This window comes from Patagioenas fasciata, chromosome 1 (genome assembly GCF_037038585.1).
Source record: "Patagioenas fasciata isolate bPatFas1 chromosome 1, bPatFas1.hap1, whole genome shotgun sequence".
NCBI lineage: Eukaryota > Metazoa > Chordata > Aves > Columbiformes > Columbidae > Patagioenas > Patagioenas fasciata.
Window position 1 is genome coordinate 34,785,241 of NC_092520.1, and position 27,297 is coordinate 34,812,537.

Below are 27,297 nucleotides of genomic sequence, written 5' to 3' on the forward strand. Positions count from 1 at the left end.
GAGGTTACCCCTCACTCTCCTTGTCTCCAAGCTAATGAGACCCAGCTCCCTCAGCCTTTCCTCATAAGGGAGATGCTCCACTCCCTTAATCATCTTCGTTGCCCGGCGCTGGACTCTCTCCAGCCGTTCCCTGTCCTTCTGGAACTGGGGGGCCCAGAACTGGACACAATATTCCAGATGTGGTCTCACCAGGGCAGAGTAGAGGGGAAGGAGAACCTCTCTGGACCTACTAACCATCCCCCTTCCAACACACCCCAGGATGCCATTGGCCTTCCTGGCCACAAGGGCACAGTGCTGGCTCCCGAGCCCCTCTGCCGCGGCCGCTCCTCCGGCTCTGTGGCAGGGGAGGCAGCCGGCTCGCCTCGGTGGCCACGGCCGCCCCGCCTCGCGCGGAGCGGCGCGGGAGGAGCTTGCGGGGCCGGTTCCTCCTCCGCATCCCGTCAGGCCTTGCGCGGCTGCGGCCTTGGGGTTTGTTGCGCGGGCGCCTCGGCGTCTCCAGAAGTTTCTCGGGGGGCGGCGGGCGGCATGGCGGCGGCGGGACCGGCTCCTCCGCGGTCAGCACCCTCCTCCCCTTCCCCCGGCCTCCCCGCGCCCCTCCCTTCCTCCCGCCCACCTCTCCTCCTGACGCCGTTGTGTTTCCTCGGCAGGTTCTCGGACGGGGACGTTGACCGGGACCCGGAGGCGGCGGCGCAGGTGAGGGCCGGGGGCGTTGGGCCGTGCCGCTTGGTGGGTGAAATTTTCCGGTGGCGGTGGAGGGAGCCGGGGCTCGCAGCGTGTCCTGCCGCGGGTGGGGGCGAGGGCAGCGGCGGGAGCGTCGTGCGATCGCCCCTCCTGCGAGCGGGGGCTGGAGAGTTTCCCCTGGAAACCTCTGTCGTGCGGGATCTGACTGCGGGGACCCCAGCGCTGTGCTGTCAAAAAATGCTTGTGCTGCCTGTGGCGTGAAGAACGGCGAAAAAAATCCGCGACAAAACAAACCAAAACAACTTTATCTTCCACGTAGGTAGTTGTAGGTTCATGTAGCGAAATCGGTTACAGTTTGCGGTTCAAAAAGCCCCGAACTTACTGGAGAAACGCATTCAATCTTTACTAGTTTTTAGTCTGCCCTGTGTTCTCTTCTTTCTATATTTTGTGGGGAGCGGAACTGATTTCATCTCGACATAAGAAATATTTTTTTTTTACTGTGAAAACAGTCATCCCCATGGACATTGTAGATTCCTCAGCACAGACACAACTGGACAGGGTGTTAAATAATCTCATCTGGGCCTTTCCCACAAGAGGTTGGACCAGGTTATTGTCTGAGGTCCTTTCCAACCTGGTCTGTTCTTTGATTCGAAGATCTTACCTGTTAATGTGTATTAATGTGCTTTCAAAGCTTATTTTTACGTAAAACAGAGGACTAATGAGATGACATAACTGGAAGATAGACACCCTGTTTCCCTGAAAATAAGACCTACCCCAAAAATAAGCCCTAGCATGATTTTTCAGGATTTTTGAGGATGCTGGAAATATAAGCCCTGCTCCAAAAGTAAACCCTAGATACAGTTAATAAAAGAGTCAATTTACATAATGTCTAGGCAGCTATAAATGAAAAAAACTATACATCTTTTGGAGCAAAAATTAATACCAACTGTGTCTTATTTTTGGGGAAACAGGATAAGTATTTCTGTTTGATATACTTGGAAGGGGAGAAGATGTAAAGGGTTAGTTCTGCTTGAATAGAGTAGGTGTCAGAAGCATAAGATGATACCAAACAGTCTTTCTCTATAGAAAATGGTGAAGCTAAATCATGCAGTTCTTTGAGGTTTAGGTGGTAGCTTGTAAAAGTTTTTCAGAAGATAAATGACATCTAAAAAGCACTTTGGAATAAACAAATGTATTTGGCATAGGAAAACTAATTTAAGATCTGAAAAAAGTAAGTTTGATATTGTGGGAGAAAAAAGCCACAAACAAACTACACCAAAAGATCTTTGGAAATATTAAAGAATAGTATCAGCAGATGTTTTTTTTTTTTTCTTCCCCTGTATTAACATAGCTGCTTTGTTTTTCTAGTTGATATTTCAGTTCTTTGTACATTCAGCAATTAAATATGTAACACATCTGGTAATTATTTAATATTTGTTACAGTAATACTGGTGTCACTTGTGTAGCCTTTTTAAAAAGTACTGAATTGAGCAGGCAGATGGTTCTTGCTAATCTCTCAACTGGTAAGTCCCAGAGTTCAGTGAAGCATTTTGCTGACTTAGAAGCTGGGATCTCCAGGTAGTCTACCACGTTTGCATGATCTTAGGTGTGGTCTTTTAGCTCATGCACTTGCTATTTCTAACTTGGGACACAATACTATATAAGTGGTGCTGTGTAATGCTCCTGCACCTGACTAGACTTGTGCCCAGTTCGCATGGCATTTCTGCACTGTGTCCTCAGGACTTTAGATTCCTCTGACCCCTGGAGAGCATGCTTCGGCTTTCTACACTTGGATCTGATAAAACTGAAAGGTCATAATGTGTCTTTAATTACTGTGTGAATGATGAAGCTGTGAACTCCTTAATGACTTCCTTGTCATTTTAAGTTGAAAAAGTTCCTTACTATGTGGAGACAGAAAGCTCCTTGAGTTCATGCTAACTCTTACCACATCAGCATGGAGGGAGCTGAGAGTACCCAGTGAAATAGATTTGCAACTTGGTTGCATGATGAGGGTCTTAAGAGTCAAAATATGTAGAAAACACAGTTGAGTGTGAGGACAAGGTCTAAGCGTGTTCTGAGTAACTATTGCTGGTATCCATAATCTGGAGTTCCTGGTGCTAGTGGAGTATTACCTGGCTGTCTTCTCAAATAGCTGTTATATAGGAATAACTTACTTCGTATGTGTGTGTCTGAATGAGGTGTGGTGACTTACTGATAAAAAGCCAACAAAGAGATGAGTTTCACACTATTGAAAATGCTTGCGTTTGGTTTTTTTTTTCTTTCCTGGAGTAAGGGGTAGTTCTCTAGGAGAATCTGTTTGTACGTTGCCTACTGGTTCTCATTGTTGTTCCTGTCATCAGCAGAGATCACAGGAAAGAATGTTTGGAGTGAGAGGTGATGTGTCACAGAAGTGACCCTGTGAAATGCCTGTAATGTTCAATGTTGGACCCCACTTGGCTTTGGGGGTCAAAAGCTGTACTTCACCTATCATCATTAATATCAACCAATCTTAATATGTGGGTTACCTCATGTCGCTCCCGTGTGGATACCTATAGTATTTCTATAATGATGGCTGCCTTTGAATGACTCTAAGTCTTAGGAGGGCATTGATGCAATTAGATCAAGTTGCAGTTGTTTACCGCTTGCCACTTTCTTCTGAGACCCCTAAGGTTTTAGACTTACATGCTGGAGATTTGTATATCTTACACTGGTAAGAACTTACACTACTGCTGAAAGAAGCTGCTGTGACCACTTAACTCTTAGTTGGCGTAAACGTTTTATGTGACAACTGTGACAAGACTCTGATCACACTAAAACTGAGGCAAGTCCTTCTGCTCTTCCTTTTTCTTTGGCTTGGTGGGGCAGTTTTGGCAGCTGTGTTTAAAGCCTGTATCTTAGCTACATTCATGCTTGTTAGATTCTGAGTAGATGTCTGAGTAGAAGTCAACTTAGCCAACAGTTACTGTACTGTAGTGACATACTGTAGTGGCTTTGGAAGACTTTACTGTTTTCTAGCAAAGATAAGAACTTCTTTCACTAATAAGGAAATAACAGAAGATGCTCTTTCCAGGTGGGTGTATCAAGTCATTGTGATTGTTTTTGGTTGTGCAAGTCATAAACTTTTCTCATAGAGCAAAATACAATTATTTCAATCTGTATACCTGGTGAGTTCCCTAACAAGGGATTACTTTATTCCCATTGTGCAACAGTATCTCCTGTGAGCTCTGTGCTCTGTAAGTATTTTGTTCTCCTGCTTTTGTGCTCAGCATAATTTGGAACAATCTCTTACACTCATTATCGTGTAATGTGGTTTTCATCATGTGTTACAATGCTTTGAGCAGGTTATCCTCACAGAAATGTTTTGACATACTGTATGTTGACTTCCAAATTCCTCATAACACAGTGCTTCCTCAGACCCAGCAGCCCTGTGTACAAATATGCGAAGAATTGCAGAAAGGTCTTTGGAATATAGAGGACCATCTGTGCATGCGGCTTCATTTTTAAGCCATTCGAAACTCTTGTTCCCTTTTCAGTAAGAAACAGCCTCCTGGAATTTGATATAATTGGCAGGTTCCTTATACTTCAATCTCTGATGTTTAGGCTTTGCAGATGAGAAATGAGCAACAGGTAGACAGTCGTGCCAGTTGGGATATTTTCTTCTGAAATGTTTCTTAGTTGGCAGAGTTTGGTACTGTATTGTTATGGGAACTTCTGAGGTGCTGTTTCATCTTTTTTTTTTTTTTTTTTTTAATATATGTCTTTACAGGAACTGACAACAGCTTTGGAAAAGAATCCAGATGATGCTGAATGTTACTGTCAACGAGCTTATGCTCATATTCTTCTACAGAAATATGCTGGTAACATCTTCAGACAACACTGAGAATCCTCTTACAAGTGTATTGTAATACATTCTTTACAGAAGATATCTTCAATCTGAAGCCAAATATAGTAATAAGAGGAAGTGTTACCTGTAACTCAATATGCTACTTTTACAGTTAGAACATAATTTTACAGTTTTCTTTGATTGGCTTTTTCTGCAAAACTTACAAGGAATTCCATACTCTGCAGTCCCAGCTTTCAGTTTGATTTTAGCCTAGTATTATCTTGGCAGGTTTTTTTTTTTTTGAAGTAGACTTCTTAAGCAGATTTTAAGCTCTGTGTTGTAAGCGTCTTCCATCCTTATGTTTTTGGTAGAGACTGAATCGTCTCATGGTATAATAGCAATGTGATAACTGCATAATGCCTGGGAAAAAGATTAACTGGATAACTTAAGATTTGGTCTGTTTTTAATTTCCAGTAGAAATCAAGCAAACAGATTCACACTTCAGATCTAAGCAGAGGATTTGACTAAGTGAAATTAATGCTACATCTTACATAGAGCTCTGCAGCTGAATGAAGGGTTCATCCATAGCAGTTATGGCTAGATGTAATTCAAAGTGTGATTTTTGTGGAAGAAAGATAACATAGTACACCTTAAAAAATGCTCAATACTGCTTTTTATAACGTATTATGTTACTCTCCTTTTAAACTGACCTCCAACAGATGCAGTTGCAGATGCAAAGAAGTCCCTAGAACTCAACCCAAATAATGCTGTAGCACTCCTTAGAAAAGGGTATGTATCACATACTGCACTGTATGAATAGTGTGATAATCTGTAGGGCAATACTAGTATTTGTATTATGGCTGTGTACAAGCTTTTTGAAATACCATGAATGAACAAATTCAATGCCATACTGCTTGTAACCCATCCATAATAAAGCTGTGGTTATAAGAAGCAGTTTAGTTTGGGGCGATTATCTTAACATTGTAGCCGTTAAAAAAAACACACCTCCTGGCTGGTTTCAGTTCTTACACGTGTAATTATAACCAATATAGTGTGTGAACTAAGGATGTTGGGATCTTCAGAATGTGGATTAGACTGGAAAGTAATTACTGCTTCCTTGTGTTTTATTTTGTTCCTGTCAGGTTAGGTGAATATCATATGAAAAACTATACATCTGCTTTAGAGTCTTTCAGAGAGGGACAGCGGTTGGACAGTAAGTATTACAATTTCTTGTGTGCACAGTGCTCCTTTGCTAATGAGAAAAAACTTTTTAATGTGTTAGTGTAAAACTGATTAAAATGTGTATCAAAGTTCTCAGCAAGTAGTAAATGATTTTTTTTTTTCTAATTTATAAAATGGCAAGTGTTTTCTTGATTCATGGAGGTCATGGCACTGGTGTGGCATTAAGTGTTGTAGAAAAGTTTCTGAATGGAACAGGCTCATATACATAGCTGGAATTTCTTCTTACACCATTTGATAGACTAGTCTTTAGGAAGATCATGCAACTTGATGGATATTCAAACTGACAAAATGGATTTTTTACATTGCATAACATTTCACTTAATTACGGGAGCATATTTATTATTATTTGTTTTTTCTTAAAGTGTTGGCTTCCTGGCTGGACTCAGGTGCTTCATAATTTGGGGAGAATTACAGCTTTTTTAAAACCTGACTTTATTCTAGAAGCAGGAAATGAGTAGTTTAATGCAGAAAACTTTGATAGAAGGCATGGGGAAGCATACAGCAAAGCAATTGCAAGATGGTTGTGGCTCCTGTCTCTTCCCTCCTATCCTCTATTTTAAATAAAACCTCTTCCTCATTCAGCAGAAGGAAGTGGTAAGAAAAGCACTTCGAAAGGTTACACAGAGCAAAATGCACTCATCTGTTGAACATTACCGTGGTCTCAGATCTTTCTAGTATGTCGTCTTACCTGTAACAGTGGGACCTTAAGGTTTAGCAAAAATTTAATTACGATGTCTCTCACAAGTAAACGATCTGATCCTCTGATCGAAAACTGAAGTTTCATGGGAGTGTAAGCTAATTTGTGCTTGCTGCTGAGCAATCACACTTTCTCCTATTCTTGTGTTTGCTTAGCCTCTTCTTTCAGTGCATCCAGTTGGCAGAAAGCTACTATTTCTGAAATATTTTTCCCCAGATTAATGTTTTACTATGGCCCGACGAAGGTGCTGAAGGCAGCAGAAGTGAAGTGGCAGAGCAGCTTTGGGGCAGCAGTAATGGTGGTGGAAGGGGAATGTGGTGGAACTGCAGCAATGATTAGTTGTCAGCTGTGGCTGCTCTGGAATAGGAGTTAAAATGTAAGAAATTTCCTAAAGTTCTTTCAGTTTTGGTAGTTTGGATAACTAGGTAGTCTCTTCTGTTTTTTACACTAGAAAGGCAAGTGTGTCTTTGCATTCTAGCAGAGTTCTCTTTTATTATCTTCTCTTTTATTATCTTTCCTTACAGTGACTTGTATAGTTTCCTTTATGTGATAGGTAGCTTTTCGTACATCTCCAAAGTCATCACTCCTGAATTTAATTGAATGATTAATCTATATTTTTCATATTCTTGCCCCATCCCAAGCAACCACTGTCAATTTGAGGCTTTTCTTGTGCATGGATTTTTATCACCTTTCCAGTTTGTCAGTTGAAGTTGTTCACAATACAGATTATACACAAAATCTCCTCAGGCCAGAGCATCACTCTTTTTTTTCTTCTTCATTCTGTTTAACCTCACATCCTACTTATGTTGTAGGGTACAACAGCTCACAGAGCTGCAGATTTCTTTTTAGATAGGTCAGTCAATACCAGGACCCTCTGAGCTAATTCAGACTCCCTGGAATAATAGCACAATCTTTTCCTTTCTTGAATCACTTGACTTCTACCTGTTTGAATTTAATTTACCATTGTTTTGCTGTTTAACCAGTTGAAGTGTTTCTGAAGCATCCCAGTCCTTCCTGATTGCTCTCTCATCTGACAGTAGTTTCCGCTGTGCTTCCTGTGTCTCATCACAAAATTCTGTGACCTGCTGTGAGCTGAGAAGTCTCCTGAAGGCTTTTTTAAAAATACAGATTTTTATTTGCTTGTCTTCCATATATTAGCTAATATGCTGGCAAGTTTATGTCAGTAATAGAATCTGCCTTTGCAGTACCGTAGAATGTGTGATGGATCCCAGGTGAACACAACTGTGAGCATAAACGTTTTGGCAAAACAATTAACTTCCAGTTAAACGGAGCTAGTGCAAAATGAACAAAGCACAGAGGGAAAATTTGCCACATACCGCTAAGCAGGTGATAAAGAGAGAAGACTTCAGCTGTTGCTGCTACCTCCAAGAGAATCGTTGTGGCGGGGAATTCTTTGCCAGCAAGGCTGGGTTCTTTACCACGCAAGGGGGCAGAAGCACACTGATAAATGTTTCTGTTCCTTGCTGTTGTAAGGGCTGTTCCAAATCTTAATCTGGAACGCTGACAATGATGAGCTTCCTGCTTGTGCTCATTACTGGTAGGACTGACAGGCCCAGGGTACCACAGCAAGCTTCCCATTACCCACCTACAGGGATAGCTAAACAGAACTTGATGTGATTAATTGTTGAATGTGCAATGTTTCTTTATTTTATAAAATAACATTAGGAAGCAAGATTTCTTTCACTCAGCCATTGAGACTAGATGCATGTGGGTTTTTGGAGTCAGTTAATCTGCCTTAGATTGAAGAAGCAGCATGATTTGTCACTCTCCAGTGTGTTATGTGGATTTAGTACAATTATACTCAAATTTTCTTTTTTTTTTTTTTTTTCCCCCTGGTTACCTAATGAATTTAGTAAGGAGGGATTGTGTCAGCTTTTTGAATAAACATCTTAGCAGGTACTCTTCTTATATTCTTAGAGTTAGTAGATTTTCAGTAAGTGAAGACCCAGTTAGGTTTTCTGAACTAGAAAATTATTCATAAAAGTTTCTGGTAAGTTCTTTGGGAGCATAATGCAATTATAGAGCACCAAAAAAAAAAATTTGCTTTTACCTCAAAGTATAACATGTGCTGAGATGCAGGGAAGAGGCAGTGGTTGGTGAGGGGGATGTTCTAGGAAAACAGGGCATATAACGCTGGACTTTTATTTGAAAGTTTGTGTTGTGTAACAGTCTCGTCATAGGCCACTGTTAAAAAGAGAATTCCTCATCTGCTCCGGAAAGTCAGAGGCTGGATCAGTGGAGACTTGACTCAGTTTCTCTTTGGTTAGATTCCTGAACCTACTGTGTATAATTTCCCTTTTTATTAATACACTTAGTTTTAGGCTGCAAAACTTGCGAGTCTTTTTTGGGGTACAGGTGCTAATAATTTAGGTTGCAGGAAAGCTCTGGAGCTCATCTGATTCCATGCCCTGTCCAAAGGCAGTGTTAACTTTGAACTTGCATGTGTTTGCTTGGGTTCTTCTCCTGTTGATTTCCAAATATCTCCGAGGCTGAAGTTTCCACAGCCTTTTTGGGCAGTCTGCTCCAGTGTTTGACTACTCTTTTAGTATTTTCCTTGTCTAATCAGAACTTAATTTTCTGCATCTCAGGTCCTTTACCTTGCTTCCTTTCTCCCTGTGCTTCTGAGGACAGTGTGCAGTCAGTCATATGAATACCTTACGTGTACGTTACGTAATTGAAGCCAGCCCTTGGAACAACCAACGGAACCCTTTGACAGTTAACTTCCATTCTCTCCATCTGAAAATAGTGTCTTCTTCCCAGGATTTGCTGGGAATATAGAAAAGACTGCAGTCAGTGACCGATTGTATTGTGATGTCGAGACAGCCATATTTTTTGAGATTTTATCTTTTTCTAACAGCAACTGAGAGGTTACATAAATGTTATATAACTTAAAATTTAGATGACTTTTAAGATTACTGGTGAGGATGGCAGAAACTAAGAGGAAGTGGCTTGAGGAGTGGGGTAGCAATTTTAAGACCTATGACTCACCTTAAAATTTATGTAGATTTTATATTTGAAGGGGTTGGGGTGAATACTTGGCATAACTGCAGTGAAGTCGCATTTGTTGTTTTATGCATGTCTGCTGGGAGCTCTTCTTTCGATCTTCTCCAAGCCCTCTGGATAGCTGGCTGCCTAAACTCTCTCAGTGTGAATTCTGCTGTAAAAAGATAAAAAGTTCAGCTATTCCTGTTAGTTTGCCAGTAACATTGCCACTTCTCTACTTACCTGACTGTGAAAGATTTTTCTGGGAATTTTCTTGAAATAAGATGGTTACTCTGACGTTATACCACTACTTTTTGAGCTATTTTCCAGTTAATTAATTTGTATCCGGGGAACCTGCTTCCTAGAATATCAGTGTCTTACTAAACATTTCTGTGGTTTTGATTCATAGAATAGAATTGGCACCTATGTATTCCTAACGTCCTTGAAACTTCAGATGTGTTTGTAAAATTTTTATAAAACCAGCAGGAGAAAATACTTGGTGTTTGTGAAAACTTGTGGGACTTTGGATTGTCCTCAGAACAGACCATCTCTTTTTATATTTCTCTAGAGAGGAAGTGTTTGACTGAAAAAATAATTTTAAGATTAATGGAAAAATGTATAAATCTGTACTTCCTGCTTTCCAAACAGTTACGTAGGGGTAAAGCAGACTGGAAAGCAATAGTATATTTGGGTCAGTTGAGACAAAATCTAGTGTCCTACAAATTAATTTGAAGTTAATTAAATGTAACAGATTTAAATAGTAGAGTTGTATAAGAATACTTAACGCTTAACTGAAATAACTGAGGTTATGATAAGATACTAGGGAAAAATACTATTTTTTTTTAGTAAATTGATGTGAGTTTGGGGTTAATTTGTTCCAATTGGCAGTTGTGAAGAATTCTTCTTCTTGCAATACATGTAGTACTTGAAGAGTTTAAACGTTACTGTGTTTGATCTTTTCTAGATGTAGATGATACCTTTACTATTTGGATTAAAAGATGTGAAGAAACACTAAAAGGTAAGAAAAAACACATTACTTGATAAGGGGTTTGATATACCTTGTGTTTTGAAGCTGTGTCACATTTTTCAAAGATTTACAGCTTATCTCTTACTTAAAATAATATTTTGTTTAAAAAAGTCACTTTTTCATATCTTGTTTCTCTCAGAATATACATCCTTACACTTTTATACCTCAGATTTAGAGGAACATAAATATTGGATTTTTAATGTGATAATGAGCTATGGCAGTGGAGTACTTATTTAAAGTTCAGACAATCATAATGAATTTTAACCTGCTTTCAGATACAACTGCTAGCTAATTTTAACTTGGGAAGAGTGTGTCAGCTTACTTTCTGAAAAGAGGCATAAAAATCAGGTTTTGAGGTCTTGCAGAACATGTAATTGGAAAGAAAGGTGGAAATTCAGGGATTTTACTCCTGATTTCATGCAGAGGGTGCCTTAGTCAGGTGATAATTGCTGCTCTGGTGTCTTATCCATGGCAGTCAGTGAGTGTGAGTATAGTTTCCTACCTTCCTACAAACTGACACCCGTGGCAATGAACTCATCCACTGCGCGTAAAGTGCCTGTGGATTTTTATGAGATACAAAAAAATAACTGATTTAGTTTTTTCTTTCACCTTTGGTGACTTGCCCACTCTTTGTGGTGCACACGAAAGAATGGGGCAGTAGAAATACAAGTTCATGTCAACCTGTTGACTAAAAACCAGAGGAGAATCCTTCTGTGTTGGATAGGAATGAACAAATTTCTGCTTTGTGACACGTTTTAGCCAGGTTTATTTTTATTTGGATAAATCAAATAAGTAATTGACCTGCATGGTCTTCTTTGCAAAGAGTTATCTTGGGTGACAACTTCTGTTGCCCTCTCAAGGGAAAAGGTTATAATACACGTTTTTCTCTGATGTTGTAATTCCTTTCTGCAGCGTTTTGTCTGGTTCAACTCAGTTGTCCTGTTTCATCTTGAGTATTCATCCCCGTCTTTTCTGTTTTGAACCATTATCTTAATTGTCTGATATTCAGAAGAGAGGGGAAAACAAACAAACAGAACCAACCAAACAAAAAACACAGTGCAAAAAGAAAACCAAACCATACCAACAACAACAACAACAACAACAAAACCAAAACCAAACAAAGAACACAAAACAAACCCACAACAAACAAACCCTCAAAACCTCTTAGTTTCTTAATTACAACTTAATATTCTTGTTTTATTACTCTTTGTGTCTTTTTAGCAGTATGCGTTATAAATAAGCAAAGGGAAAGTTTGTTTCCTTTCAAATGTGTTATATCTGAAATATTTTAGGAAAAATATTTAAAAGAGGAAATACTAAGCTGTAGTTTAGATCCAAGTGTTACAGTATTCAGGTCATATAAGTGAGTTTCTCTGCCTGGTTTCCATCTCATTCCCCAGCTGTATTTGCCTAGCATGAGATAGTTTTGATAAGAACTTTGTGCTGTTCCTATGGATGAATGATAAACCTAGTGCGGACTTGCAGGAAGGGATTTTTAAATCTTTTGTTTGCCATGATGTTACTTCCATTAAAAAAGGTCTGTATAGGTCTCTGATAAGCAAGGAAACTTTGTAATGAATGGAAACTTTTTTCCTTCTGTTAATCAGAACATGCTTTATATTACAGTTGTTTCTTTGCACAAGTTGCCGATTGATGTCCGGTTAAAAAATAGGTTATCATGAAAGCAAAATATTAGAGGTAGAACTGGCGTGTTTTTAACTGTTTTACTGTTGAGACTGGAATAAATGCAGAATGTCTGGAGTAACTGAAGAAAGCTAAAATAAATACATATCATGTAAGTTCAATATGTCTTTTTCTGAAAGTGCAACTTTTCTTTCTTTCTGCAGCATCAGAGACAGAAGTGGTAAGATATTTTCCTGAATATGTTTACGATTGGTTTCTTGGTTAAGCTAGAGCGTACTTCTGGATTTCAGTGTCTTCTTAGAACTTTCAGGCTTTAAAAGTAATCTTTTCTGTTGCATGCAGTTCTGAAGGATTTAACTTTTCTTCTAAACATGATATTTTATTTGAGACCAAGGTTGGGAAATCTGATCCTTGAAAACTCTTAGTAATGGCATATATGTGTGGGAATTACTTTACGCTCATTGAAGTCGATTTTAACTTTCTTGCTTGCAGTCAGTGGCCTAATTCTACAAATTAACCAGCTCATCTTGACAATACTGACTGGCTTGTGACTGCTAGAAAGTAACTTTGTTTTCCAATAGCTTGCAGGGGGTTTGTGCAGAACTTTTTCTGCTGTAACATGTTCAGTTTTCAGTTTCCTTTTTTTACTGGAAATCTTTAGAAGAAATGTTAAAATTGACACCCCTTCCCTTTTTTTTTCAGACAGAAATGAGAATTTGCATTTCATATCCTGTTCCCTCTTTCGTAGTTACTTTTTTTTTTACATTTTAAGAATAGGATAGAGGAGGAGAGTGTTCAGAAAACATGGTGGGTGTATGTAAAGAAGAATCTTAAAAGGTTTTTATGTTTAAAAGTTGTACCATAAATTCTCAGAACTATTTTGGGTTTCCTTCATGACTTCTAGATTAGCAGCATAACCACTGTATGTCTTTCACATGTATTTCTTATCCAGGAAGAAAATGAGTTAAAGCAGAACTTACTGCTGTTTATAAAATGTCTGACCAATATATTCTGAGTTACAGACTGACAAATTTAATGTAACTTGAAGCTTTTTCATTCTTAATCTGTCATAAATGGCTAGAAGAACAGTTAAGAGCTTCACCTGTTAGTTAATGCTCATACATAAATCAAGAAACAGGGAGCAGTCAGTCTGAAAATGATTTGTGTCTTTGGAAAGTAGTTCATGGTATATTTTCACTTACACTGATGTAACTTTCTTTCCAATGGAATACACTTCAACTAGAATTCACAACAGCAACCTCTGCCACCAAAGATCAAGTAAGTTGACTTCAGCTTTACTGTGACAATTAAAATAATTGACATATAACTGTTCTTTGACTTGGGGATTGGAGAAGCGAGATAATTATTTTTCTGTAACTGTAGAACATGGCAGTGAAATGTTTCTCAAACCATGTCATCACTTCTGTTCAGACTGAATTTCAGTCAGGCGATGATGCCTCACTGAGAGAGTGGGGAATGAAGAAAGCATCCTGGCTTCTGTTTTTAATTCTCATGCTCTGAGCTTAGTTCAAAGATTGGCCCATCACACCTAGTATAGATAATGTTTTTGAGGTGCTCTTAAGAACTAAAAAGTGCCATTTAATTTACAGAAGGCAAACAATATTATGAATTGGTTAAGGAAGTGACTGAATTTTTATGTGCTTCTTGATTAAAAATGATTCGTTGTTCTTTAAAAACTACTTGTCAGTTCTGCAACTGGTGTCTTAGAGGAGGGGGGAGAAATATAATTTTGTATGTCTTCTCTCCCCCATTAAACTATACAATGTACTGTTCCAGCTTTTGGTATTCTTCTGTACCTCTCTTTGCAGTCAGTTTTTACTCCTGTTTGTTTGGGTTTTTTTAGATATGACTGGTACCAAACAGAATCTCAAGTAATTGTAACTATAATGATCAAGAATGCACAGAAGGATGATGTCAGCGTGCAGTTCTCGGAGAAAGAGGTGATTTGTGTTGGTTATTGATACGCATCCCTAGATTCCCCAAGATGTAGTAATTAAACCAGTGAATGTTATCAGCCACAATAAAAAAATTAAGAATGAATGTTGGTGGGTGGGTTTTTCTTGGTTTGGCATTACCAAAATTGTCAGTCGCAGCAGAATACAGATTTCAAGGAAATGCAGTAATCTCTATTGGAATACCATACGAGGTACAAATGATGTTCAATGTTTAATTTAGCTGAGACTATTGAAGAGTTAAGTTCTTGTTTGCAACTATGTTGCTACTTCATGAAGTACTGAAGGAACTTAGTTGTTACTATCAGCTTTAGATTGTTAAAGTTGGGTGAGCACTTGCCACATAGTTTGCGTGTTTTTGTGTTCCATTATTAATATGTTGATACTTCATTTACCATATAATTCTTTCCCCAAAGAATGCAGATCAAGCTGACAAGAAAATAGTAGGCTTTTTGAGTATTTGCCGGCTAAGATTTGAAATCTCCTGTTCATTTTCTAGTGTACTTTAGAAACCCGTTGTTCAATAATGCAGTAATGTAATGGCGTTGTCTGAAATTCTGACGGCTGATTCGTTAAGTGCCCTAGTGAAGGGTCATTAATTTAATCACTTAATCTTGGTGCCAGATGACAAACCTTTACTTGGAAATGGAAAACTGCTCTCAAAGATGACCAGAGACATGTTTTCAATTGTTAACAGATGAATGCATCAGTGAGACTTCCATCAGGTGAAGACTACAACTTAAAGCTTGTTCTTCTTCATTCTATAGTGCCAGAGCAAAGTACATTTAAAGTGCTTTCAACAAAGGTAAGCTTTTTAAAGTGTAAATTATTTCTTTGACTGTTCCTGATGTTGAAAACCTTTCTGCTCTATTGTCTTGTCTCTCTGCAATAGCCATAATATCTTGCTTTTCATAAAGAATTGCTTTTTCTTTCTTCAAGGTGCCTTTCAGCTGGTGGGAGGCTTTCTAAACTTGTGCAAATATCAGAAATAGTAAGGTGATGGTGCTTACTGTAGTGTGAATGACAGTTATGTTGAGGATGCTTTTATTTGTAGCTGTAGAAAGAAGACTGTGGTCTTCACTCTTATAATTCGGGTACTAAGAAAATATGAACACCTTTCTACTAAACTTTTAGGAGCCAGTGTTGCCTTATGAAGCATTGTTTTCTTTGTATGCCTGAGAAATAAGCCAGACTTTGAGTATTTCAGTATTGAAATAATTTCTTTATTCTTTTGTGGGCTTTTCTTGCTGGTAAAGCTTAGCCATATGGTTGACCGTTCTTGGCTTTGCAAGAGGGTGTATTCCACACTGTTCCTGGAAATAGTACTTGCCTGAAGACACTTGAAAACAGCATGGCATGAGAGAGAACGCTTTTGTCCAAGCATTTGATTTCTTCTGTATTACAGGTATAGAAAAATAAGAAACTCTGTGATCTAGTGTAGGATATGTTGTTGATATAATGCATAGACCGACATGTGCTTTGTCCATAGAGCCAAGGCCAAGTCTCTGAAGCAGGAATGTATTGTTATTTCTTTCCTTGTATTTCAGCAGTGGTTCTGCAGAGCTTTTGGAAATTTCTGTGTGTTCTCATGTATCATTTTACATGTTCCCTTCTCAGAAAGGTACCTATAATAGTTCTTGCATCATTTCAGGGAAGAGGGACTTCAAGATGACATGAGAGAATTTCCACAGAGACTTGGTTTCATTTTTCTGCTCCTTGCACTAAGGGAGCTGGACAGGTTATGTGGTTGAGTTGTGTGAGCTCTTACACTGTGGGAGATAAGCAAAGTGCTCAAAGTGTGTAGAAAATCTGCTAGTCCATTAGCATTTATGAGTGAAATGGGCACGGACCTTGTTAAGAGGAGTAACTGTGAAGTCGTGTTTGCTTCATGTTCCTATCTAGCTTGCTTTATACTTATTATTTGTCTTGACATTTACCATTATTTTCATGAAGCATCTGGATGCCACTGAGCACTGTTGAAATGAGCTTGACTTTGTCTTTCTACACTACCATCTCTAGCCTGGGTTGATGTCTGGAATAATCTGTGGTAGTCTTGAGCGTCGTTTAGACTGAGGTTCATGAAGTGGTGTGAGACCTTTCATTATATTTAGGCAGTGTACTATTTGTAAGTATTTTGTATTTGGTTCCAAATATTACTACTTATATAATTATGAGAGAATATTTTTGAGACAAAAGGGGGTACAAGAGCACAGAAGGTGTTCTAGCAACAGGAGTCAGTGATGCCCCAGATAGTTCTGATTCTGACCAGCAGATGGAGTCTGGCTGAAGAAAATAATTGAAAAGCAGGTTTACATTATGCATGGGAAGACTTCCTTAAAGGCTTAGAATATTTTACTTTGGAAAACATTAAGCGCTTTAACGGAATGCTGTGGCCTTAGTGTTTGAATACTAGAAATTCAGATTTCATAAGTTTTGTGTATGTACTTTGTTCTTATAAGTGGTATAGAAAATATGCGGTTATTACTTTGAATAAACTATCTTAGAACTTCTCAAACCCTTTACAAATTATTTTGTACCATTTACATTAAGTCCTTTTGTGAGGACTTGGAAAGAAAGACATACTCTCATTATCTTCCCAATTATATGATTTTATTTTTATTTACACACTCAGAAATTTTGTTTCCTTGCAATAGGAACATATCTGTTCCTGTGGATTGATAATTTCAGATAAGAATAACTGCATGTATTCACACTGCTGTATTTCGCATTGTTGCTTTGAATGTGTGAGCCACATTATCATTAGTATTGTGTAGTCTTCACTGGGCAACGAAGAGTCTGGTCTTTCTAATTATATGAGGAAGCAGTGGAATGTATGGGCAGGTTATGTGATGAGTAGTTCGGGTTTCCCATTAACTTCATAAAACTAATTAATAGAGGATGAAGCAAGTGGCAGACAGTAGAACTATCCTGCGTGATTTGGTAATTTAGAGAGGCTGAAGAGGAATTTCTCAATACTGCTTGAAATTCAGTGTCACTTGACAAATGTAAAAGAATAAATTCGGGAGGAGAAAATAGCCTTAATAGTATTTGCAGAATTACAGGTTCTAAAGAACTGCGAAGAGCAGACAGAACTTGAAGACTTTGGGTTTGGTTCTTTCAGGGAATGTTAACAGCTGTGGAAAATGCAGTTGATACCATAAGAATGGTTTCTTTCCTAGCAACAAAATAGAAATTACACCTTTCAGTAAATCCATGCTGTGTGTAGCTCTGAGATACAAAGTGTCTGTTTGGAAAAGAACAGAACTAGCAAATGCTACAGAGGTAACGCTGATAGATGTTTGAAGTTGTTTGAATGGTTTCTGTGTGAGTAGAAGTAAATTAGTGTTCATAACCTGCAGACTTCTGACTTCAAGCTGTGCACTGGAAGAGGGTAAAACACTTGATGCTGACTCAGGAACACCATAATGTGTGGGTTAAGTCCAGTTTTGAGATTAAAGTCTTCATCTCTCCCTTTATGCATGCTAGTGTGTATTCCCTAGTTGTCAACAGTTTTACAGATGGAACAGACTGCCTTTGATAGTGCCTGTGTGTGTTACTGCCATGCTTGGAGCCACTTTTTTACCTAATTCGAAAATTATTTGCTATTGAATAGATATCACTACTTGCAAAATCAGCTTTGAGTTGATTATGGTTCCTGTTCACATTTAGTTAGGCGTTACTTAGAGTTACCCAGTGTGGTTCAGCATATAATTCTGGTGATCTAAGGCCTCAGCTTCATGTGACAAAATGCTGAATACAACTTGTAATGAGGCCTTCTCTTGAGGGAATTGCTGTATATGTGTAGCTTTTTTTTTCTTGTACGTGAACAGCGTAGTTGATAGATCATAACTAGTGTAACTAGATCAATTGACGTTATTGGTTATACTCCTCATCTGCCAAAGGTGACTGACCGTGGGACTGTGACCAAGCAAAAAGTAACAACAGCTCCAAAAAGCACTGTATGCATTTGAGATTTGTCCCTTACAAATGGAAGCTCATCTGATGTTTGTATGTAGTCTGATTTTGTACACAATAGCTAAGATTTTGTGCATTTTGGTGGTCATCCTCAGCTGTGTCCAGGTGTCAGCTGAAGTGGGGGGAAAACCTGTGCCACACTGAAAACTGCACATCGCATTCAGCATTTAACAGGAGGAAGGTGCCCTTTAATGGTGCTGCTTGTTTTTTTTTTACTTCTTTCCAGAAGAGGGAGCCCAAATGTAAAGGCTGGACCACATTTGTTCTTCAGGAGTTGCCAGCGTGCCGTTATCCTGTAACTGAGTGTCCATAATATCGTGCTCCCTTATAAAAGGAAAAAGGCATAAAACCATAAAAGGAGTGACTAAATATGTTTAAGACAAAATTAGCTGATCTGATGCTGTCCAGAAAATATGGCAGGAAGGTAGAAACTCACAAGTACTGTAAATGTTTCTAACATGCTGAAACAGTTCTTTGTGCACAGTCAGCCTTGCGTTCTTTTCCCTCTTCAGTATTTTTGGGATTCCAGGGGAATACTCTGCCATGTTCTGTTGGAAACTAGTGTAACATGAGCAGTTTCTCTAGGTCTTCTGTTGTGTTCCAGGTGATGCTCAGAGTTTTCCTCTCCTTAGACCTAGAAGATGAGAGTGAGGATGAGTATGTGCTTTTAGCATGTGTGCTCATGAACTTGAAGTGCTTTTTTTTTATTCCCTTCTGCTCTTGCATCTGCAAATAGTCTGGGGACAGTTACTGTGAGTTTTCAGTTTTTAGTGTTTTTGGCTTTCTGCAAGCAATGACTTGCAGCAATTTAGACCCATTTGAAAAAAGTAATAGAAAGTGGTTCCTTTACCCCAGAACTGTCCTTTAATTAGAGATCAAAGTTGTGCTGCAAACAGGGGACGTGTTAGAAATCCTCAGCCTCCTCTACAGTTGACATCTGTTACTTAATAAGATGTCTGAGGTGGAAGCACACTCTCAGCTGCTTCATGCCAAGGATATGGTAGTGTGCATCAATGGAATGTTTCTTCTCCTCAAACCAACATTGTGCCTTGCAAACTCTGAAATACTCTGTGCAGCTTACTGGAAAAGCACACTGATGCCTGTTGCTCAATGTAAAGGAAAAGGCTAAGAGTGAAGTGAAACTGTTTCATACACTCTTGGACTGCTGTCAGAGTCTGTGTTCGGAGGCAAATGTACACAAACAGATAAACAGAGGAACAGATTTATTTTAACTGAAGCTGGTTCTTACCAGTGCAGTCTGATCCTGAAAAGTTACTTTTTCATTTTAAATATTTTAATTAAATGTCTTGCACACGCTTGAATGCAGACTTCCCTGCTTTTGTGCACTTGTTTTCTCTGTGAGGTTTTCGTGCAGATTCATATCCCCCATATATATGTTTTCTGTAAATTATAAATTGGTATTTAAGATATGACTTGGATACTTTTTTTAAAAAAATTCCTTGCCTAAGAGATGCAGAGCTAGTTGGAGCAATTTCCTGGCTAGATCATATAGAAACCTTCCCAATGATTGGCATATTTACTTGGCTCAGAATAGGTTTGATGATTATTTTTTTTTATTTTTTTTTAGATTTGTATTTCTTTATGAATGCAGATAGGTGTGGGGCAGATTTAAACTTGTTAATACTTTGAGAGCCATATTTTGAAAAGCGTATAAGTCAGTACCCATGGTTTATACAAATGCATAAAGAAAAACTATGCATAAAGGGTTTTTCTCTGTCTTGAGAAAAGATGGGTATAAGAACTATTGGAATGGAATCACAGAGTCATATTGGTTGGAAAGAGACCCTTAAGGTCCTAGAATCCAAACATAATCTAACTCCAGCACTAAACCATGTCCCCAAGAGCCTCATCTAAATGCCTTTTAAATAACTCCAGGGGTGGTGACTCCACCACTTCCCTGGGCAGCCTGTTCCAATGCCTGACAACCCTTTCCAGGAAAAATTCTTTCCTAATATCCAATCTAAACCTCCCCTAGTGCAACTTGAGGCCATTTCCTCTTATCCCACCACTTGCTACTTGGAAGAAGAGACCAACACCCTCCATGCTACAACCTCCTTTCAGGTAGTTGTAGACAGAGATCAGATCTCCCCTCAGCCTCCTTTTCTCCAGGCTGAACAGCCCCAGTTCCCTCAGCCACTCCCCATAAAACTTCTGCTGCAGAAGTGATAGTTTACATTGAGGATGCAGTGACAAACAGCTTTAGGATACCATAGTGATCTGTATTACTAGCTCCTCTAAAATTCATAATTTTCATGAGTGATTGCTGTGTAATATCAGTGAGGTGGAAAATTTGCATTTTTGCGCTTAGTTTTTAATAGTACATAGGTGGCAAAGAAGCTGAAAGATGCATGCTAAATTACTTCTGTTGCAATATATTCACCACAGAAAAAAAGTTCTTAATTATCATTTATTTGTGATAACACTGTAGAGTTATTTTAATCTCTCAGTATATTTTGTTTAAAGTTGTGGACCAAAGATCTTGGAATTCAGAATATAAGCAGTGTGTGAAAGGTCTTTGAATAAGTAGGATACCAAAACTCTATGTGCATACGATCTTAGATGTAAGTTTGAATAGGTCATACATTTTAGAATATAGTGCCATTTTGCCCTACGTTTAAATTTAGGTTACAAAATATGTGAGATGATTGCAAACTAAGTTTCAACACTTAAAATTTACAGCTCGGACAAGGCACTCAGTAGTTCAGTAAATAACTAAGTAGTTGATTGTAAACCCTGACTTCTCAGTTTTTGTGTGCATGATATAACAAAACATCAGGAATTAAAAGGGTACTTTTGAATGCATCTTAAAATTAGTGTTGGAACTACTGCTTACTCTTTGCCAGTTCTCATTTCCTCCGTCCATCTGATCAGAACTTGAAACAAATTTACTGGTGGTAAGTGAACTTTCCCTTGGCATGGGCTGTAAAATATGAAGCACAGTAGAAATCAGAAAAAAAACTTTTGTAAATTGTCACTGTACACCAGAATCTTCTTTTAGGGAGGAAGATAAAAATTCTTTCCCTTTTAATGTTTCTCTGTTCAACTGCTAGTGTCTGTCCCAGTGAAATCCAGTTCATCAAGAGGTTTGGGCTTTTTGACAGTAAGCTTCTACCTAGAAAATTAATGATGGCCAATTAGTATTGTGTTTATCTGTAGCTAAAGGGACAAATTCTGTCTTAAAACTGGATTAAAAGCTCTCTTATGGTTAGTCATTTTAAAGGGAGGGGTTTTGTGTTTTTCTACTACCAATGAAGTAGTTTAGAATAGCTTTCGATGGTAAGTTTCTGACATCTTTTCTGATAGCTAGTGCTTGGGTTAAGCTGCAAACAGACTTGTCTAAAATCTCTGATAGATTTTAAAAGTGATTGCTTTTATGAGTAGAAACTTCTCTGCATCCTTTCACTGTGGATGGAGTTTCTTCTCCACAATGAATCCCCCATTTAGTCCTCAGAGGGACTGGTTTATCTCCAGACAGTATTCCAAACTAGTAGTGCACAAATTACTCTGTCAAAGTTCCGTGTTTCTTTCCCTTTTTGCTTTGCTCACTTGGAGCCCTTAAGGAACTTAAAATTACAGCTGAAAGTGGATTATTTCTCTGTGGGAGTTTTTCATATGTCGGGAGCACTCTGTGCAGTTTGGGGCTTCCCGATGCAAGAAAGGCAAGAAAAGGACCAGCAAGTCCTGGCGGGACCTGCCAAGGTGGTCAGCATGGCATGGGCTGCAAGGAGAGGCTGAGGAATTGAGGTTGTCTTTAAGTGGCATGCAAAGCATTTAGTTTGCAATGAGATTTTCCTGTCTCTTATTCTGAAGTTGGCACGAGGCACACAGGCATACATTTTATGAAATATAAATGTAAAATCAAAGTAGTTGGCGAAGTGTTGATGTATTGCTCTTGCCCAAGTACTGATTTTTTTTTTTTTCCCGCAAAGGAGAGGAAAAAGCTAATGGTACTTGTTTGGTAGATATGACATAAGTGTCCGTACTGGTGTGTTACTTTTCTGTGCGATAACTATCAGTATCTGCTTTAAAACGTTCATTAAAATGCATTTATTGCCGTTTGTGCGCATAGTTGGTACTCGCGAAGTTGTTTCTCCTTAGATCAAATAAAGCTCTCAAGTTGAAGAAACACACGCCTTCACAAGCAGAATTTTATAGCTTTATATTTTTGGAAAATGTGGTTGTATAATGGTATGAAGTTAAATGATTTCCCTAGTTTTGCTCCTGCTTGCCACTTTGCCTAATGAGTAACTTCAATTGAAGTAGATGGGTAGAGGTTTAATCATGTCGTAAATACATTCTGTCTCAATTCCTCAGCTGTCTGTACTTCTAGCTTGGCAGGGTTGAAATGGTTGAGATTTAAGCAGTCTGCATCTTACACTGGGAATAAGTTTGTTGCATTTCCTTTTCCTTAGGGATGTTTGTCATGTAGTGCTGACTTTGGGCAGTTTCAGAGAGGCAAGTTTAAGAACTAGCAGATTAAAAAAGGAGAGGGGGATTACTGGAGTAGCAACAGTAAAGATCTTCCTTTTTTTCCTCTTTTTCCTGTGTGGGCAGAGTACTGTGATGAATAATCAAAGGTCTTTATAAGGGTTCTTTGAGGAGACCTGTATTTTGAGCAGAAAAACCTCCATGTTTTGTAGCTCATACCAAGCATTATATTGCATTAGCAGTTAATGTGGATTGAATAGTTTGTATTTGAGATACTGAAAGATATCTGTGAAAGCCGGAAGCATGAGGGTAAGAGGAGATAGCACAGAAGGAAATAAACAGGAGAGGAATCAAAGAGATGGATTGTTGTGCAGTCTCAGTATCAAGCAGTTATACTTTTTTAATAGAACGTATGGGGGATGCACTAAAAGGCACGATATAGTATCTTAAAAATAAGGCTTCCTCTACTTAAATGTACAACTGAATTGATAATACGGTTTCCTGAGGTTGAGAAGAATTATATAGGAAGCAGAGGAAAGACAGGTTGTTTTAAATTTATACTCATGTTTCACTTATAACTAATTAGTGCCTTTGTAAGTGGCTAATTAACTTAAACGTTTGACTCATGAGATCCATATCCATTGGGGGAGGGAAAAACCAAACCACAACAAGCTGCTAGTTCTTGCACTCTTACATCTACATTTAAGACAAACAAGAAGTTCCACAAATACTTTAGCTTCCTTAAGCTAATCACAGAGCATTAGATTTGTGAGTGTAGGTGTTCAAAAAATGAACTTTAAGGTCTGTGTTTCCAAAGTGTTTTAGAAGGGTCCAGTGAAGGAAGCTTTACTGTTTACTTTAGTTTTATTAGAAACTAATTCTTGGCACAGTGTGAATGCTTCATCTGCATAGTTTCAACAGAAATTTCTTCATCCTTTCAGAATGCAATATAAAACTATGGAATACTGGCCTTTTTCAGGGATGGTAGGTTGAGCAAATATAGTAATATAATATTTTTATTTGGTTATTTTTTGTTCTGTGACTTTCACTATTTTAAAAGCCAATACCCTGATGCTTAATTTGTAAGGCTGCTAAAAACATTGGAAATCCAACAGACATGGGGAGTGAGAATACGTGCTGGTGTTGGACTTACAAACTGACTGAAACTCTCCCCTGCCTTGAAGAGCATTCCATGCCTCATGTCTTCAACATTTTGTTTTTCTCAGTACAAGTTAGTGGTGGAAGATAAGTATTTCAATTTGTCTAGGGAAATGGTAGCTTCTCTGGGGGTGTATATGGGGGGAAACCAATCATAATAAAATATTCTGATTCTTAAAATGCAGCATGGTTACAAATGTGTGAGCTTTGAAGCTTAAATGAGCTCATTTTATTTTTATAGGATATCTCAGTCTGTTGCTTACCAGTGGCTGATTTGAAGAACGAATTAAATAAAGTTAAAAAATTTCAGACCAGCATGATGCTGTGCAAGGAGCTTTGCTGCTGGGATCTGTAGGGTTGACTTTTACAGAGGTGCCTTTGTTCTCGGGTCTGCAGGGATCCCCAGGTTACAGTGGCTGTAGGTAGAACTGAGAACTTGCTTCTGCTGAACTGTTCACAAATAAGGAACTGCTGAAGTTTAGCAAGCACTGATTTCGGTTAATTAATAGCGTCATATGATCTTTGTGACATTTTCTTAAGTGAATTTGTCATTTGGAGAGACATTAGACAGTCCTTGTTTTGCAGGCATTGTTTTGCAACTTTGTTACCCTGTAACCAAAGGATAAGGTTAATTACGAAAAAACATTTCAGTATGGTTGTCTAAAGGGATTGTGTGTAGTTCTGAATAGGGCACGACATACTTCACTTAATTTTGTTTCTCCTACGATAATTGCAACCATATCCATTTTTAATTGCCAGTTTTGTCAATGAATACTAGACAGTTTTCTCCATAGCGCTGTGTGTTCATTGAACCAAATGAGTACAGCTTCTGAATTTCTCCAGTGGGGAGATCTGCATAGTCCCGGGTGTTTCTCTGGTTTATGTACTACACATCAAACATGAATATTTTTGGTGGATGAAATATAAACCTAGATAAAGTTGGATTTTGCTATTCCTTCGAAAGTGCAATTTAATTGTTATAGGCAACTGAAAGATAATAACTTGGTACCTGGCATTGTAGAGACATTGGGACTGACTGATACTTCTGGGATAAGTAAGCAGAAGAAAGTGAGTGGTACTAAACAACAGGGTGAAAGTCTTATACAAGAGCTATGCAACCACATAAGAGTTTAGTTCACATTTGACTTGAAGTCACGTAACTCTATCCTCTAAGGTAGGTAAATTTTGTTAAAATACAGGCTTTGTGTTAGAAACTGCATGTGTAAAACCAAGTTAATTTTCTTGCTGCTATAGGATCCAACTAATTCAAGCCTATTTGGCAGAACTGTTGGCCATCTGGATTAACTTGTTCTTTGTTTTGTGTTTTGTAGGTTGAGATAAAAATGAAGAAGCCAGAGGCTGTAAGATGGGAGAAGCTGGAGGGGCAGGGAGATTCTCCTAAGTTAAAGCAATTTACACCAGGTTTGTTCTCTGAACTAGTAAGGATTTAATGGTTTAGTTGTATTAAATTACTTTCAGTTACTAATAATATTTTTGTGTTTAAAATTGTTAGTAAAATCACAACTTCACATATTTACAATGAAAAGCCTAATCATATCGTTTTTATTACCAAGAATTGACAGAAAAACTGTGCAGGACATTACTAAAATTTTGGTATTAAATTTAGTCATAACTTCCATTAAGCCAGTGGATTGTTAAAGATACATGCTTGTCATTAATTCCTCTGGGCTTATCTGTTTGAGTCAATGTTTTTCAGTTCTGTGCATTGTTATGCCTCTATTATTGCTTAAATAATTGTTATTTACTTAAGTGTTCCTTCTCTCTTGGAGACTAATACTTTTGCAGTTTTTCAAGACAGATTGACTGTTTGTCTTTGAGAGAATTTGAATCTCCCGATTTATTGATTTCAGATATATTTTGAAATTGAGCTCAAATTTTCCTATGGCTTTAGGCTGCTGGCTTTTTATTTTTTTTTTTTGTAACTGTCAGCCACTATCTCCTGCCTCATTTGAACTTTGGTTATTTGTGTTGCTGTTATCCAGCATTTTGGTGTTGGATAACAAAATTATGTAACTGTGTTTACTTAAGAGTAAACTTTTGCAGCTGCTGAATGTAGTCTCTAGCATTTCTTCGTTTTCTTTATGTTTTGTCACTGCAGTGGTTATATCGTTAAGGAAGAAGCCATTTGCATTTTCAGATTCATATTCAGTTATCACCTCTGATTCATTGGATACGTACATGTCTATGTGTTCTCTGCTGCTCTAAAAGTCGTGAGAAAATGCGTGGTTAACTAACATTTCTGTTTTCAGATACCCAGCACTTATATCCATCATCCTCTCACTACACGAGGAACTGGGACAAACTGGTAGTTGAAATCAAAGAAGAGGAGAAGAATGAGAAATTAGAAGGAGATGCAGCTTTAAATAAACTCTTCCAGCAAATTTATTCAGATGGTACAGATGAAGTGAAACGTGCCATGAACAAATCCTTTGTAAGTCTTCACTCTTTTCTTTGAAGAAATGTGTAGCTTTTGCATACTGACATAATTTACTAAGCTTTGTGTGAACTGCGAAGCATGTTGCTACCAAAACCTTGGGCCTGTAATGAATGGCAGTGGTTCTGTTGGAGATACTGGTATAACAAGACTCATTAAAAGCTATGATGTTGTACACTAAGGAATGTGACTCTGTAAGTAATTGTGCTTCAGTGAAGCTTGTGTTTTGTCACTGGCCTCTGTTTAAGTGTTATCAAAGGAAACACAGTTTTTGGCTCATCTGGAGCTTGTAGAGTTGCAGTGAGTAAAAGGATCAAGTTCCTTTTAGTTGTTTATATCCAGTTCCTTTTAGTTGTGACCCTCATATGCAAGAGGACCTTTTAAAAGGTTCTTGTTAATAAAGTAACATCTCAGTGCGTCTGGTACTGACAAAAAGTATCGTTGGGCTGAAGATTATGGAATGATGGCTTTATCAGATTTTGTTCTATAAATACACAGAACTCCTGTGTAACTCACTTCTACAGGAAGCTAAGTTCTTCACCTTTCTTCAGAATTTGTTAATCTGCTGTGAGAAATGTGGGGTTTGTTTTACTAGAATTCTTCTAGCAAACTAAACAAGCTTTCTCTCATATTGCAGATGGAGTCTGGAGGCACAGTTCTGAGCACCAACTGGTCTGATGTTGGTAAAAGGAAGGTAGAAGTAAATCCTCCTGATGACATGGAATGGAAAAAATTCTAATCCTGTTTTTAATCTTTTACCATCTATGTGTTGCCATAGTCATGTACTGACCACTGTGTCTGGACATAGCATTTTTGGATTCAAAGCACTGAATGTTCCCTTGGAAGCAGGAATTGTCTTTGCATTTTGCGTGCTTTATAGAAGTTCTTCATCTGCAGATGTTAAAGATACACTCAAGAATGGAGCCCTGTTTTCATCATCTCTGATTTTTGGAAATTGAGTCAATCGCAATCTAAATTTTCTACCGCCTTCATCAGCTCTGCTCTTTGGGGATGGGGTGATCTCTAATGGGCTGGTCAGTATTATTGCCTTATGCCTGATATTTCTGTTTAATAACTTATTAGATCTTGGCAACTTTGGGTAAAAACACTTTTCAACAACTGTTAAAATTGTTTGCTCCTTAACTCTGCTAAATAAAACTGTAAATATAA

At 38.3% G+C, this 27,297-nt stretch overlaps 1 protein-coding gene across 1 annotated transcript; it reads left to right on the forward strand.

Annotated features, from left to right (window-relative positions):
* Positions 1-433: 433 nt before the first annotated feature.
* On the forward strand, positions 434-27,297 carry SUGT1 (SGT1 homolog, MIS12 kinetochore complex assembly cochaperone). The gene is made up of 13 exons (XM_065845958.2): positions 434-554; positions 648-693; positions 4,448-4,538; positions 5,224-5,293; positions 5,647-5,717; positions 10,411-10,464; positions 12,321-12,337; positions 13,361-13,395; positions 13,982-14,078; positions 14,788-14,895; positions 25,004-25,094; positions 25,943-26,124; positions 26,765-27,297. The coding sequence occupies exons 1-13, from the start codon at positions 526-528 to the stop codon at positions 26,864-26,866; spliced, it is 993 nt and encodes a 330-aa protein (XP_065702030.2). The 5' UTR covers positions 434-525; the 3' UTR covers positions 26,867-27,297.